We start from the raw sequence: 15,819 nt of genomic DNA, 5'->3' as shown, positions 1-15,819 counted from the left end.
GAGTGCGCGTGCGCGGGGAAGCGAGCGCGCAACCCCGGCCCCCTGACTGATCGCCCGGAGAAACGCGAGCGCGCGTGCGCAGAGGTGCGCGCTCAACCCCGGCCCCGCGACTGATCCGCCCGGATAAAGGCGAATGCGCATGCGCGTAGGGGCGGGAGCGCAACCCCGGCCCCGCGACTGATCGCCCGGAGAATGGCGAGTGCGCATGCGCAGAGGGGCCGGAGCACCACCCCGAAGGCGAGTGCGCACGCGCAGAAGTGCGGGGGCTCGACCCCGCCCCCCAGCGGCCGGTCCCTGAGGAGTAGCGCCGATAATAATAATAATAATGGCATTTATTAAGCGCTTACTATGTGCAAGTGGTGACATATTTATTACTCTATTTATTTATTTATTTATTTATTTTACTTGTACATATCTATTCTATTTATTTTATTTTGTTAGTATGTTTGGTTTTGTTCTCTGTCTCCCCCTTTTAGACTGTGAGCCCACTGTTGGGTAGGGACTGTCTCTATATGTTGCCAACTTGTACTTCCCAAGCGCTTAGTACAGTGCTCTGCACACAGTAAGCGCTCAATAAATACGATTGATTGATTGATTCACAAGGCGATCAGGTTGTCCCACGGGGGGGCTCACAGTCTTTAACCCCATTTTACAGATGAGGTCACTGAGGCCCAGAGAAGCAAAGTGACTTGCCCAAAGTCACACAGCTGACAATTGGCGTTGCCGAGTTTTGAACCCATGACCTCGGACTCCAAAGCCCGGGCTCTTTCCACTGAGCCACTCTGCTTCTCTAATATGGAGCACTTACGCGGGGGGGGGGGGCGAGCACTGTACTAAACACTTGGGAGAGTTTAGTACAACAGTTTGTAGATGCTTTCCTTGCTCACGAAGAGTTTGCAGTGTACAGGAAACAGACATCAAAAGAAATACCTGATAGGGACGTAAAGGCAGCGGGCAGTTTGCGGGTTCACACTTATTGGTGACGGGGACTCTGGAAAAGTTCAGGCCTCAGTTTCCTCATCTGTAAAAAGGGAATTAAAATATCTGCTCTCCCTCCCACTTGAACTTTGACTCCCGGCCTCGGGCTCTATTCATTAGGCCATACTCTTTCTCACCCAAGAGCTGTTATTAGTCTAATGATAAGAAACTGCAAATCATTTTTCTTTGATGCTGACCAATCCACCGACACTATTTATGAGCACTTACTGTGGGCAGAGCACTGTACTAAGCGCTCGGGAGAGTGCGATACTCTCCCACGGAAGTCACGTTCTGATCTCCCGCTTTCCGAGTCCTTTTCGGCCGACTGATATTCGAAACGCTGGCATTCCACGTTTTTATTAAAGACAAGTACAGAGTGGTAAAAAAAAATATAAATATAAAAGCCCCCACACACCCAGCTTCAAAGCCAACAGTCTAAATTGGTTTAATCTTGAAGTGTAATCCGATGAGACTGAACACTAAACACTTCAGGTCCTGAACCAGGTAGTAGAAAACACGTAAGCCTTCGGGATCCCTAGAGCAAGAGAGCACAGCAATTACTGTTTACATTCTGTAACCAAAAGTAACCCAAACAACTCCGCAAGGAGAAGAAAAAACGGAAACAAGCCACCCTAAGCTTTCAAAAGGCAGAGATAAAGGCTGAATTTTACAAGAATGAACACACACACCCTCCCCCCTTCCCTCCCCTCACCACCCCCAAAAGAAAACATTTTCAAATTTTCTTCTGCAGGAGCAAGTGTCTAAAGATTCTTCCAAATCTGGATCAATCTGACCTCTAACTCATTTCAGCCTTAAAATGTCTAATTTTTCTCCATCAAAATTCACTACGGTATGAATTACGCACAGCGTAACGGCTTACCTTTGATTTTTTACTAAATTAACCTCAATTATTTCCCTGTGTGATTAAGTGTTTGGAGGTAATATTCATTCATTCAATCGTATTTATCGAGCGCTTACCGGGTGCAGAGCACTGTACTAAGCGCTTGGGAAGTAGAAGTCGGCAACGTGTTTTTTTTTTTAATCCCTACCTGACTTCTATAAATAGGGGCTTCCAACGATAATCTCCAATTAAACCCCTGTATTCTCTTTGGATTCAGAAATGTTCCCATCCTTTTACATTTCCGGCCCCAAGAACAGGTCCTGGGGAGGCCTCTGTTAAAATCTGCCCAACAAAATGTCTTTTAGGAACGACAGACCTCACAGGTGTAGCTGGCAGGTGAAAACCTGTGCAAATAGGTGGATTTTTAAAAGTCCACTTTAAGATTCCTGGCAGGAATCTGCAGGCGGGCTGTAATCTTTCCCAGAACGGTCCTGAAAGCCCGGGAAGGGGAACTTCTCCGGGGCACGTTGCTGGCCTGGCACGCCGCCGATCCGTCACTGCCTCTTGACGTCTTTTCCAAAGCAACAGCAAGTTCTCCCTGAGGTCACGGGATCAGTCGGCCTTATGCCTTCCTATTTAACCGTTTCCCTTGACCTCCCCTTTCCCCAGAATTGGCAGGGCTCCAGTTGAGGTCACTGTCCGTCCCCTAAGGCAAAGTACATGCCAAGCGTGCCCCGGGCAGACTATCCCGGGGCCTCCCTCCCGTCCCCAACCCCTGGGACAAACAATATCGACGCGAGCGAGGCTCGATGTACTTACTTGGACTGGTTCACGTCAATAAGGGAGCCGATTTTTGACGTGGTGAAAGAAATGTGTTCGTCGCCGATGACAATCTCCAGCTCCTAGATGTGTTTGAAAAACGATCGAAGGAACGTCCGAATCAGTCTAACGGGTCAACCTGTCGGACCACCGCCTCGCTTCCTTCCCTGAGGGCGGTGCAGTCTCGGCCCGAGAGAGTCTCCCTCGCTTCTTCCCGCGGGCGCCAGTCAACCCTCCCCCGCGGCCATACGTGTAAAAAGACTAAAAAGAAGAACTGTAACAAACACCTACTCCCAACTGCTTTCCAAAATGCATTTTACCCTTCTAAGGACCAGGAAAACCCTGCTGAAATGAACAGTAGCTCGCCTAGAAGTGGGAACGGAAGACTGAAACGGCAAGGAGCGGCTTTTCTAATTTAGAGAAAGTCGCCGGGCAGAGCTGGCGTAAAATGAGCAGCCACGTGGCCTACTGGAAGCAGCACGGGCCTGGGAATCAGGGGACCTGGGTTCGAATCCCAGCTCCTCTGCCAATCGCTTGTGGCGTGACCCTGGGCGAGTCACTTGCCTTCTCTGGGCCTCAGTTCTCCTGTTCTCCCTCCTACTTAGATTGTGAGTTCCCTGCGGGACAGTGACTGCGTCCAACTTCTGTCCACCCCAGCACTTAGCACAATGTTTGACACTTAGTAAGTGCTAAAAATCGTTAAAAAAGTGAGGAAAAAAATGGAAATTCCAGGGAGCCCAGCAAGCAACAGGTGGTAAGAGTTTAATCTGCTAAGAACCCTCTAAAAGCACTTCAGACATCCAGGGGACGGGTAAGTTCATCCCTACCAACTCTGATGTATTGTACTCTCCCAACCACTTAGCACAGTGCTCTGCACACAGTAAGTGCCCAATAAATACTGTTGATTGACTGGGAAGACTGCAGGGATAGATTCTGCAGCTCTCTCCGGAGACCCTGCTCCTCTCTCAGGGTTTGAGGGAGAGGACCGGGGAGAAAAATCTAGGAGGAGGAAAGTGGGGTCCAATATCTCTTGCCCACCTCCCCGTTCTTGGGAGTTTGGCCCGAGCGTTACACAGGGTGCAACCTCAAATCACCCTGGCTCCACACACCGTGTCCCGCTAAAACAAAACACGAGATCATCTCATCAGCGCGTGTGAAAATGCCCATGTCAAGTTTGTCACCGTATCTGTAAGTGCTGTATATCTGTAGGGGAAAGAGGGCTCTTTATTCACTTTTACCGGTAGGTACTGTGGCCACCAAATATTTTCCAGCCCTCTTCCTCAAACTTGAGAAAGCGACCTTCCCGTCTAAAGGACGGCCCATCCCTGCCTTAGGACAAATGCTGGGTGCCGGGCTGATCGCCGGACTCCCAGTGGAGAAGGAAAAACGGGGAAGGGCCAAGGCTTTGTTGCTTCCATTTTAGAGAAAAGCAAAGACCCATTTCAGGGCCACTTGATTTTTACGACTTCTCTGGCTTGGATACGAACCTGCCGGCCGACTCTGTCCGGGGGAGGCCACAGAGCATCGTCTTCTTTGGTGATTTCGCTATCGTCGATTATTCGTTTCAGTTCCTCCATCACGCTCTTGTGTACGTAGGCCTGCGAGCCAGTGGAAATCCACATTTCAGGGAGACGTCGCGGACAAATAGCGCGCAAATGCCCGACGCATACGTCAGTCTGTCGCTTTTCAGATCTCTCGGGAGAAACTAGCCAGGGATCCTCATTCCAGAGGAAAAGAGGGCTTGGAGAGGCGATGGGTCGTCGAATTAAAAAGAGCGGGAGGATTTTAGACGGCAATATAGACATATTGAGGAAGCCCACATTCCGGGGGCGTTTTAATATTATAACACTGGTGCTTTGACAGATGCATTTGCACCGAACGTTTCTTCCGTCACTCCGCCGCGCTCTATCCGGACCTGTGTCCCTTCGGCGTCACCCCTGCCGCCCAGAGAAGCAGCGCGGCTCAGTGGAAAGAGCCCGGGCTTTGGAGTCAGAGGCCATGGGTTCAAATCCCGGCTCCGCCAATTGTCAGCTGTGTGACTTGGGGCTAGTCCCGTCACTGAGCCTCAGTTACCTCATCTGTCAAACGGGGATTAAAACTGCGAGCCCCCCGTGGGACAACCTGATCACCTTGTAACCTCCTCAGCGCTTAGAACAGTGCTTGGCACATAGTAAATGCTTAATAAATACTGCCATTATTATTATTATTAGTCTGTGCCTCAGTTACCTCATCTGGAAAATGGGGATGAAGACTGTGAGCCCCCTGTGGGACAACCTGATCACCTTGTAACCTCTCCGGCGCTTAGAACAGTGCTTTGCACATGGTAAGCGCTTAACAAATGCCATCATTATTACTGTTATTATTCTGTGCCTCAGTTCCCTCACCTGGAAAATGGGGATGAAGACCGTGAGCCCCCCCGTGGGACAACCTGATCACCTTGTAACCTCTCCGGCGCTTAGAACAGTGCTTTGCACATGGTAAGCGCTTAACAAATGCCATCATCATTATTACTATTATTCTGTGCCTCATTTACCTCACCTGGAAAATGGGGATGAAGACTGTGAGCCCCCCGTGGGACAACCTGATCACCTTGTAACCTCTCCGGTGCTTAGAACAGTGCTTTGCACATAGTAAGCGCTTAACAAATGCCATCATCATTATTACTATTATTCTGTGCCTCATTTACCTCACCTGGAAAATGGGGATGAAGACCATGAGCCCCCCGTGGGACAACCTGATCACCTTGTAACCTCTCCGGCGCTTAAAACAGTGCTTTGCACATAGTAAGCGCTTAACAAATGCCATCATTATTATTGTTATTATTCTGTGCCTCAGTTACCTCATCTGGAAAATGGGGATGAAGACCATGAGCCCCCCGTGGGACAACCTGATCACCTTGTAACCTCTCTGGCGCTTAGAACAGTGCTTTGCACATAATAACCACTTCATAAAAGCCATCATTTTTATGATTATTACGGTGCTCTCCACATAGTGAGAGCTTGGGAGAGGACAATACGACAGAATTAGCAGACCCGGTCCCTTCCCATAACGAGCGTAAAGTTTAGAGGAAGCGCAGTATCTCTGGAACAAGGGGTGGGAATGTGCGGGTGTGTCTGTGAGTCAATGGTATTTATTGAGCGCCTACTGTGTGCAGAGCACTGGACGAAGTGCTTGACACGATGGAATTCATTCAATCGTTTTTATTGAGCGCTTACTGTGTGCAGAGCACTGTACTAAGCGCTTGGGAAGTACAAGCTGGCAACATAGACGGTCCCTACCCAACAACGGGCTCACAATGATTTTACTGACTGATCCGTCTCCAGAGGGAGTTCCTTCATTCAATCGCATTTACTGAGCGCTTACTGTGGGCAGAGCACTGGACTAAGGGAGTTGTGAACGGGGGGGTAAGGAAGAAGGAGCGCAGTGTCCGGGCTTATTTTGTTAGTATGTTTGGTTTTGTTCTCTGTCTCCCCCTTTTAGACTGTGAGCCCACTGTTGGGTAGGGACTGTCTCTATATGTTGCCAATTTGTACTTCCCAAGCGCTTAGTACAGTGCTCTGCACATAGTAAGTGCTCAATAAATACGACTGATGATTGATGATGATGATGATGATGGGGCCGCCCGAGCCGAAGCCGGGCCCGAGGAAGCAAAGAACGTACGAGCCCAGCGGTTCTCGAGTTTCTGCATCGCACTTCAAAGGCAGTGTGGCCTCGAGGATAAAGCCCGGGCGTCGCAGGACCTGGGTTCTAATCCCGCCCCGCCCCTCGTCCGCTGTGTGACCTTGGGCAAGTCGCTTCACTTCTCTGGGCCTCGGTGACCTCATCTAAAAAGGGGGATTAAGACTGGGAGCCCCGCGTGGGACAGGGACCATATCCACCCCGGAGCTCAGCACACTGCCCTGCCTCGTAAGCGCTTAACAAATACCCCAATTCTCATTATTCGCCGGCTCTTTGACCTTGGGTAAGTCACTTCATTCCTCGGCTGCACAACAGGGATTCGATACCTGTTTTGTTCTCTCGCCTACTTGGGACTGTAAGCTCCTTGGGGGACAGGGGCTGTGAACTCAACTTCCAAGACCAGGACCACCCAAACCCAAGACACGGGTTTGTTTCTGAGAAACCGTCCTCGTCCCGCCAAGGACCATCACTTGGTTCTCTAAGTGACGTTCACAACAGATCTCTGAGCAAAATGGACCCCGATCCAGGTGCAGCACTGCGTTACAGCCTCGGGTCCTTGTCAATAACTTCGCCAGGTGACGATGCGGGACGGAGACAAGGCTGAACGACGGCACACGAAAAGCGGGATTCTCTAAGATAGCATACCTCTTTTCTGATCATGACGTCATTTTTGTAATTGCTGTTGTTGGCGTATCTCAACTTCCCTGTTGGAAGGCAAAAATAAGACTTATTTTACAACGGGTAAAATGATTAATTTGGTATGTTGTTCATTCATTCATTCATTCAATCATATTTATTGAGCGCTTACTGTGTGCACAGCACTGTACTAAATGCTTGGGAAGTACAAGTTGTTCAAAGTATACTACGCGCCGAGCTCTGTACTAAATGCTGGGGGAGACAAGAGATAAATATAAAGCGCAAGCATTTAAATATCCGGCCCGCCCCTTATCCCACAACATTTACTGGGATAAGTAAATGTTATTTACTTTTAACATGTTATTTACTTTTAAATGTCATTTATTTTAATTTCAATCTTCCCCTCTAGTCTGTAGGCTCTCTGCGGGCAGGGGTTGTCTATTTACTCCTTTGTCTTTTACTCTCCCAAGAGTTTAGTTCAGGGCTCCGCGTGGTAAGCGCTTTAATAATTATCACCGAGGTGAACGATCAGATGGACTTGGCGTAGGTGGAAGGCTGCAATCAGCGCTTGGAACAGTGCTTTGCACATAGTAAGCGCTTAATAAATGCCATCATTATTATCTCCAGAAGTCACCTAGTTAATCATATTTATCGTGCCTGGGAGAGTCCAAAAGAACTCTAAAAGGGGACGATATACCTTAGGCACCTGCAAAAAGAAACAACCCCAGGTTGAGCTGCTCTGACTTCGACAAAAATAAAATGTTTGTGTTGCATCGGTGCTGACCAGCGATTGATGGATCGCTTGCTGACAATCAATCAATGGTATTAATAGGATAATGATCCCTTCCCTCTGCACTTGGATCCGTGATCTTCGGCCATTTGATATTCACCCCATCCCCCTTTTTAACAATTACATATTATGAATTACTTCTTTATTCACACCCGTGGCCGTCTCCCCCTCTAGACTGTAAGTTCCTTATGGACAGGGAACGTGTCTGCTCATTCTGTTGTATTGTACTCTCCCAAATGCTCCGTAAAACGCTCTGCAAATGGTAAGCACTCAATAAATACTCCTGACTGATAGCAGTGTGTACAGAGCACGCTACTAAGAGGCTGGGAGGGTACAATACATCAGAGTTGGCAGGCGTGATCCATGCCCCCAGTGAGCTTACAGTCTAGAAGGGGAGACTGACATTCATTCAATCATTCAATTCAACCATATTTATATTAATTAATATCATCATCATCATCATCAATCGTACTTATTGAGCGCTTACTGTGTGCAGAGCACTGTACTAAGCGCTTGGGAAGTACAAGTTGGCAACATATAGAGACAGTCCCTACCCAACAGTGGGCTCACAGTCTAAAAGGGGAAGATATCAATATCTTATTTATAGTGCTTATAGTGTTTGTACGTATTTATTACTCTATTTGTACATATTTATTCTACTTATTTTGTTAATATGTTTTGTTGTCTGTCTCCCCCTTCTAGATTGTGAGCCCGCTGTTGGGTAGGGACCATCTCTAGATGTTGCCAACTTGGACTTCCCAAGCGCTTAGTACAGTGCTCTGCACACAGGAAGCGCTCAATAAATACGATTGAATGAATGACTGAATGTTTAATGTACAGCTACATACCTAAGCACTGTGGGGTTGGGGCAGGAGCCCCGTACTGAGCACTTGGCTTGGAGAAGCAGCGCGGCTCAACGGAAAGAGCCCGTTGTTGGGTAGGGACCGTCTCTATATGTTGCCAACTTGTACTTCCCAAGAGCTTAGTACAGTGCTCTGCACACAGGAAGCGCTCAATAAATACGATTGAATGAATGAAAGAGCCCGGGCTTGGGTGTCAGAGGTTCTAATCCCGGCTCCGCCACTTGTCAGCTGTGTGACTGTGGACAAGTCACTTCACTTCCCTGGGCCTCAGTTCCCTCGTCTGGAAAATGGGGATTAAAATTGTGAGCCCCAAGGTGGGACAACCTGATCGCCTTGTATCCCCGCCGGCGCTTAGAACGGTGCTTGGCACATAGTAAGTGCTTAACAAATGCCCATCATTATTATTATTAATGGCACACAAAGTCCAACACAGCGATAAACAGTGACAATTCCCTGCCCACGATGAGCTCACAGTCTACAGTGGGGGAGATGGACATATGTATATATGTATATATGTTTGTACATATTTTTTACTCTATTTATTTATTTTATTTGTACATATCAATTCTATTTATTTTATTTTGTTAGTATGTTTGGTTTTGTTCTCTGTCTCCCCCTTTTAGACTGTGAGCCCACTGTTGGGTAGGGACTGTCTCTATATGTTGCCAATTTGTACTTCCCAAGCGCTTAGTACAGTGCTCTGCACATAGTAAGCGCTCAATAAATACGATTGATGATGATGATGACATCAACCCAAATAAATAAAATGACAGATGTATAGATGAGGGTTTGGTCGCTGGGCGGGGGGAAGAGCAGAGGGAGCGAGTCAGGACGACGCAGAAGGGAGCGGGAGATGAGGAAAAGCGGGGCTTAGCCTGGGAAGGCTTCTCGGAGGAGACGGGCTTTCAGTAAGGCACTCGGGGCGCGTCTCGTTCATTCACGCGATCGCATTTATTGAGCGCTTACTGGGAGCACGGCACTGTGCTAAGCGCTTGGGAGGGTCTGGCCTAACAATAAATAGACACATTCCGGCGTGGCCTAGTGGATCGAGCCAACTTGTACTTCCCAAGCGCTTAGTACAGTGCTTTGCACACAGTAAGCGCTCAATAAATACGATTGATTGATTGATTGGGCCTGTGCATCCGAAGGACCTGGGTTCTAATCCCGGCTCGGTCACTTGGCTGCTGTGTGACGTCACTTCACTTCTCTGGGCCTCGGTGATCTCATCTGGAAAATGGGGATGGAGACTGTGAGCCCCGTGTGGGACAACCTGATCACCTTGTATCTACCCCAGCGCTAAGAATAGTGCTTGGCACATAGTAAGGTCTTAACAAATACCATCATCATTATTATTATTGTTAACGAATCATTCATTCATGCATTCAATTGTATGTATTGAGAGTTACCGTGTGGGAAGCACTGTAGTAAGCTCTTAGAACAGTGCTGGGCACATAGTGAGGGCTTAACCAATACCATCCTCATTATTATTATTGCTGTTTTTATTATTATTATTACTAATGAGTCATTCATTCACGCACTCAATCGTACGTGTTGAGAGTTACTGTGTGGAAAGCACTGTAGTAAGCGCTTAGAACAATGCTGGGCCCATAGTGAGGGCTTAACCAATACCACCCTCATCATCATACTATTATTATTAACGAATCATCATTCATTCACGCACTCAATCGGAGGTGTTGAGAGTTACCGTGTGGGAAGCACTGTAGTAGGCGCTTAGAACAGTGCTGGGCACATAGTAAGGGCTTAACAAATACCATACTCATCATCATCATTATTATTATTATTACTATTACATTCACGCACTCATTCGTACTTCTTGAGAGTTACTGTGTGGGAAGCATTCATTCATTCATTCAATCCTATTTATTGAGCGCTTACTGTGTGCAGAGCACTGGACTAAGCACTGTGGTAAGCGCTTAGAACAGGGCTGGGCACATAGTAAGGGCTTAACCAAGACCATCCTCATCATCATTATTATTACTATTATTATTAACGTATCATTCACTCACGCACTCAATTGAACGTGTTGAGAGTTACTGTGTGGGAAGCACTGTAGTAACCGCTTAGAACAGTGCTGGGCACATAGTGAGGGCTTAACCAGGACCATCCTAATCATCATTATTATTACTCTTATTATTATTATTAATGAATCATTCATTCATTCAAGCACTCAATCGAATGTATTGCGAGTTACTGTGTGGGAAGCACTGTAGTAAGCACTTAGAACAGGGCTGGGCACATAGTAAAGGCTTAACCAATACCACCGCCATCATCATTATTATTACCATTACCCGTATTATTATTATTACTACTAACGAATCATCATTCATTCATGCACTCAATCGTACGTACTGAGAGTTACTGTGTGGGAAGCACTGTAGTAAGCACTTAGAACAGTGCTGGGCACATGGTGAGGGCTTAACCAATACCATCATCATCATCATCATTATTACTATTATTATTATTAGCGAATCATCATTCATTCACGCACTCAATCGTACGGATTGCGAGTTACTGTGTGGGAAGCACTGTAGTAAGCGCTTAGAACAGGGCTGGGCACGTAGTGAGGGGTTAACCAATACCACTATCATCATCATCATGGTTATTATTACTAAAGAATCATCATTCACTCACGCACTCAATCGTACGTGTTGAGAGTTCCTGTGTGGGAAGCACTGTAGTAAGCGCTTAGAACAGGGCTGAGCACAGAGTGAGGGCTTAACCAAGGCCATCCTCATCATCATTATTATTATTAATGAATAATTCATTCATTCACGCACCCAATCGTACGTATTGCGAGTTACTGTGTGGGAAGCACTGTAGTAAGCGCTTAGAACAGTGCTGGGCACATAGTGTGGGCTTAACCAATACCACCATCATCATCATCATTACTAGTATTATTATTATTATTAATGAATCACCATTCATTCATGCACTCAATCGTACGTACTGCGAGTTACTGTGTGGGAAGCACTGTAGTAAGTGCTTAGAACAGTGCTGGGCACATAGTGAGGGCTTAGCCAATACCATTATTATTATCATTATTTTATTATTACTAACGAGTCATTCATTCACGCAGTCAATTGTACGTACTGAGAGTTACTGTGTGGGAAGCACTGTAGTAAGTGCTTAGCACAGTGCTGGGCACATAGTAACGGCTTAACAAACATCATCCTCATCATCATTATTATTACCATTATTATTATTAACGAATCATTCATTCACACACTCAATCGTACGTGTTGAGAGTTCCTGTGAGGGAAGCACTGTAGTAAGCGCTTAAATCAGTGCTGGGAACATAGTAAGGGCTTAACCAAGGCCATCCTCATCATCATTATTATTATTATTATTATTATTATTAACGAATCATCATTCATTCATGCACCCAGTCATATGCACCGAGAGTTACTGTGTGGGAAGCACTGTAGTAAGCGCCTACAATAGGGCTGGGCACATAGTGAGGGCTTAACCAATACATACCATCATCATCATTATTATTACTATTATCATTATTAACGAATCATTCATTCATGCACTCAGTCGCACGTACTGAGAGTGAGTGGGAAGCACTGTAGTAAGTGCTTAGAACAGGGCTGGGCACAGAGTGAGGGCTTAACCAATACCATCATCATCATTATTATTACTATTATCATTATTAACAAATCACAATATACTGAGAGTGTGTGGGAAGCACTGTAGTAAGCGCTTAGAACAGGGCGGGCACAGAGTGAGGGCTTATCCAATACCATCATCACCATCATTATTACAATTATTATTATTAATGAATCACCATTCATTCATGCACATATTCATATCCTCATCATCATTATTATTAGTATTATTAGTGAATCATCATTCATTCACGCATTCAATCGTACTTATTGCGAGTTACTGTGTGGGAAGCACTGCAGTAAGCACTTAGAACAGGGCGGGGCACAGAGTGAGGGCTTAACCAATACCATCATCATCACCATTATTATTATTATTATTATTAACGAATCATCATTCCCTCACGCACTGAGAGTGTGTGGGGCACAGAGTGAGGGCGACTGTGTGGGAAGCACTGTAGTAAGCGCTTAGAACAGGGCGGGGCACAGAGTGAGGGCTTAACCAAGACCACCCTCATCATCATCATCATCATTATTACAATTATTATTACTAATGAGTCATCATTCATTCACGCACTCAATCGCACGTACTGTGACTGTGTGGGAAGCACTGTAGTAAGCGCTTAGAACAGGGCTGGGCACAGAGTGAGGGCGACTGTGTGGGAAGCACTGTAGTAAGCGCTCAGAACAGGGTGGGGCACAGAGTGAGGGCGACTGTGTGGGAAGCACTGTAGTAAGCGCTTAGAACAGGGAGGGGCACAGAGTGAGGGCTTAACCAAGACCATCCTCATCATCATTATTATTATTATTATTATTAATGAATCCAATTCACTCACGCACTCAATCCTACGTATTGCGAGTTCCTGTGTGGGAAGCACTGTAGTAAGCGCTTAGAACAGGGCGGGGCACAGAGTGAGGGCTTAACCAAGACCACCCTCTTCATCATCATCATTATTATTATTACAATTATTATTACTAACGAATCATCATTCCCTCACGCACTCAATCGTACGGACTGCGACTGTGTGGGAAGCACTGTAGTAAGCGCTTAGAACAGGGCTGGGCACAGAATGAGGGCTTAACCAAGCCCACCCTCATCATCATCATCACCATTATTATTATTACAATTATTATTATTAACGAATCATCATTCCCTCACGCACTCAATCGTACGCATTGCAACTGTGTGGGAAGCACCGTAGTAAGCGCTTAGAACAGGGCTGGGCAGAGTGAGGGCGACTGTGTGGGACGCCCTGTAGTAAGCGCTTAGAACAGGGAGGGGCACAGAGTGAGGGCTTAACCAAGCCCATCCTCATCATTATTATTATTATTATTATTAATGAATCACTCATTCACTCACACACTCAATCCTATGTATTGCGAGTTCCTGTGTGGGAAGCACTGTAGTAAGCGCTTAGACCAGGGCGGGGCACAGAGTGAGGGCTTAACCAAGACCACCCTCATCATCATCATTATTGCAATTATTGTTATTAATGAATCATCATTCCCTCACGCACTCAATCGTACGTATTGCGAGTTCCCGTGTGGGAAGCGCTGTAGTAAGTGCTTAGAACAGGGCTGGGCATAGAGTAGGGCTTAACCAAGACCATCCTCATCATCATTATTATTATTATTATTATTAATGAATCACTCATACACTCACGCACTCAATCCTACGCATTGCGAATTCCTGTGTGGGAAGCACTGTAGTAAGCGCTTAGAACAGGGCGGGGCACAGAGTGAGGGCTTAACCAAGACCACCCTCATCATCATCATCATTATTATTACCACCATTATCATTATTATTATTATTATTAATGAATCACTCATTCACTCACGCACGCAATCCTACGTACTGCGAGTTCCTGTGTGGGAAGCACTGTAGTAAGTGCTTAGAACAGGGCGGGGCACAGAGTGAGGGCCACTGTGTGGGAAGCACTGTAGTAAGCGCTCAGAACAGGGCGGGGCACAGAGTGAGGGCGACTGTGTGGGAAGCACTGTAGTGAGCTCTTAGAACAGGGCGGGGCACAGAGTGAGGGCTTAACCAAGACCATCCTCATCATCATCATTATTATTATTATTAATGAATCACATTCACTCACGCACTCAATCCTACGTACTGCGAGTTCCTGTGTGGGAAGCACTGTAGTAAACGCTTAGAACAGGGCGGGGCACAGAGTGAGGGCTTAACCAACCCCTCCTCCTCATTATTATTATTATTATTAATGAATCACTCATACACTCACACACTCAATCCTACGCATTGCGAGTTCCTGTGTGGGAAGCACTGTAGTAAGCGCTTAGAACAGGGCGGGGCACAGAGTGAGGGCTTAACCAACCCCTCCTCACCATTATTATCATTATTATTATTATTATTATTAATGAATCACTCATTCACTCACGCACTCAATCCTACGTATTGCGAGTTCCTGTGTGGGAAGCACTGTAGTAAGCGCTTAGAACAGGGCGGGGCACAGAGTGAGGGCTTAACCAAGCCCACCCTCATCATCATCATCATTACAATTATTATTATTAACGAATCATCATTCCCTCACGCACTCAATCCTACGTATTGCGACTGTGTGGGAAGCACTGTAGTAAGCGCTTAGAACAGGGCGGGGCACAGAGCGAGGGCGACTGTGTGGGAAGCACTGTAGTAAGCGCTCAGAACAGGGCGGGGCACAGAGCGAGGGCTTAACCAAGCCCATCCCCCTCATCGTCATTATTACATTATCAACCGTCCTTCCCAAGCGCTTAGTCCAGTAGTCTGCGCATAGTAAGCGCTCAATAAAGACGACTGAATGAATGAATGAGTGAATGAATGAAGGAATGATTAACGAGTCATTCATTCATTCGTTGATTGATTGCGGCCCTCAGCCGTCCGTATGGGGGGGGGGTCCGGTGTGCGCGAAGCCCTGAGGGAAGCGCTGGGCGCCCCGCCGCCGCCGCCGCCGCTCACCGTCCGGCCGGAACTCGAATTCCAGGAACTCGTGGCCGAACTTTCCCTTGTGGCCCACGTAGTAGCGCAGGTAGAAGTCGCTCGCCATGGCCGCCTCCGGGAAGCCCGCCGGGCCTGACTGCCTGACTGACCGACCGACCTCGCGCCGCGCTGACGTCACCCGCGCCCAACGCCGCCCTCCGATTGGTCCACGGAGGCGCGCGCGGGATTCCGCGCGCCGGCCGGGCGGGAGTGCGCATGCGCGCCCGGCCGACGGACGCCGCCCTCCGATTGGTCGACGGAAGCGCGCGCGGGTTCCGCGCCCCGGCGGAGAGGTAGTGCGCATGCGCGCCTGTTTAGCCCGCCCTCCCCGAAGCTGTCATTCATTCAGTTGCATTTATTGAGCGCCTACTGGGTGATGAGCACTGATCTAAGCGCTGGGAAAGTACAATTCATTCATTCAGTCGTATTTATTGAGCGCTTACTGGGTGCTAAGCACTGGTCAGCGCTGGGAAAGTACAATTCATTCATTCAGTCGTATTTATTGAGCACTTATTGGATGCTGAGCGCTGGACTAAGCGCTTGGAAAGTACAGTTCATTCATTCAGTCGTATTTATTGAGCACTTATTGGGTGCTGAGCGCTGGGCTA

The 15,819-nt window shown here is 47.3% G+C and overlaps 1 protein-coding gene across 1 annotated transcript; it reads right to left on the bottom strand.

Annotated features, from left to right (window-relative positions):
• Positions 1 to 1,319: 1,319 nt before the first annotated feature.
• On the bottom strand, positions 1,320 to 15,339 carry MAGOH (mago homolog, exon junction complex subunit). The gene is made up of 5 exons (XM_038766267.1): positions 15,191 to 15,339; positions 6,962 to 7,020; positions 4,126 to 4,236; positions 2,639 to 2,721; positions 1,320 to 1,513 (listed from the first exon to the last, which is right to left on the bottom strand). Exons 1-5 carry the CDS (start codon positions 15,276 to 15,278, stop codon positions 1,414 to 1,416), a joined length of 441 nt encoding a protein of 146 aa, XP_038622195.1. The 5' UTR covers positions 15,279 to 15,339; the 3' UTR covers positions 1,320 to 1,413.
• Between the last annotated feature and the right edge of the window lie 480 nt (positions 15,340 to 15,819).

Source organism: Tachyglossus aculeatus, chromosome 24 (genome assembly GCF_015852505.1).
Source record: "Tachyglossus aculeatus isolate mTacAcu1 chromosome 24, mTacAcu1.pri, whole genome shotgun sequence".
NCBI classification, from domain to species: Eukaryota; Metazoa; Chordata; class Mammalia; order Monotremata; family Tachyglossidae; genus Tachyglossus; species Tachyglossus aculeatus.
Note: the sequence above shows the minus strand (reverse complement) of the source record. Positions and strands in the feature narration are given on the sequence as shown.

Excerpts from the sequence above, each read along its gene's own strand:
- MAGOH (XM_038766267.1), bottom strand. The coding sequence starts at position 15,278 with ATGGCGAGCGACTTCTACCTGCGCTACTACGTGGGCCACAAGGGAAAG. Across the intron at positions 2,722-4,125 it reads CGGACAGAGTCGGCCGGCAG|GAGCTGGAGATTGTCATCGG; the intron begins GTTCGTATCCAA and ends AAACACATCTAG. Across the intron at positions 1,514-2,638 it reads ATTGACGTGAACCAGTCCAA|GGATCCCGAAGGCTTACGTG; the intron begins GTAAGTACATCG and ends CTCTTGCTCTAG.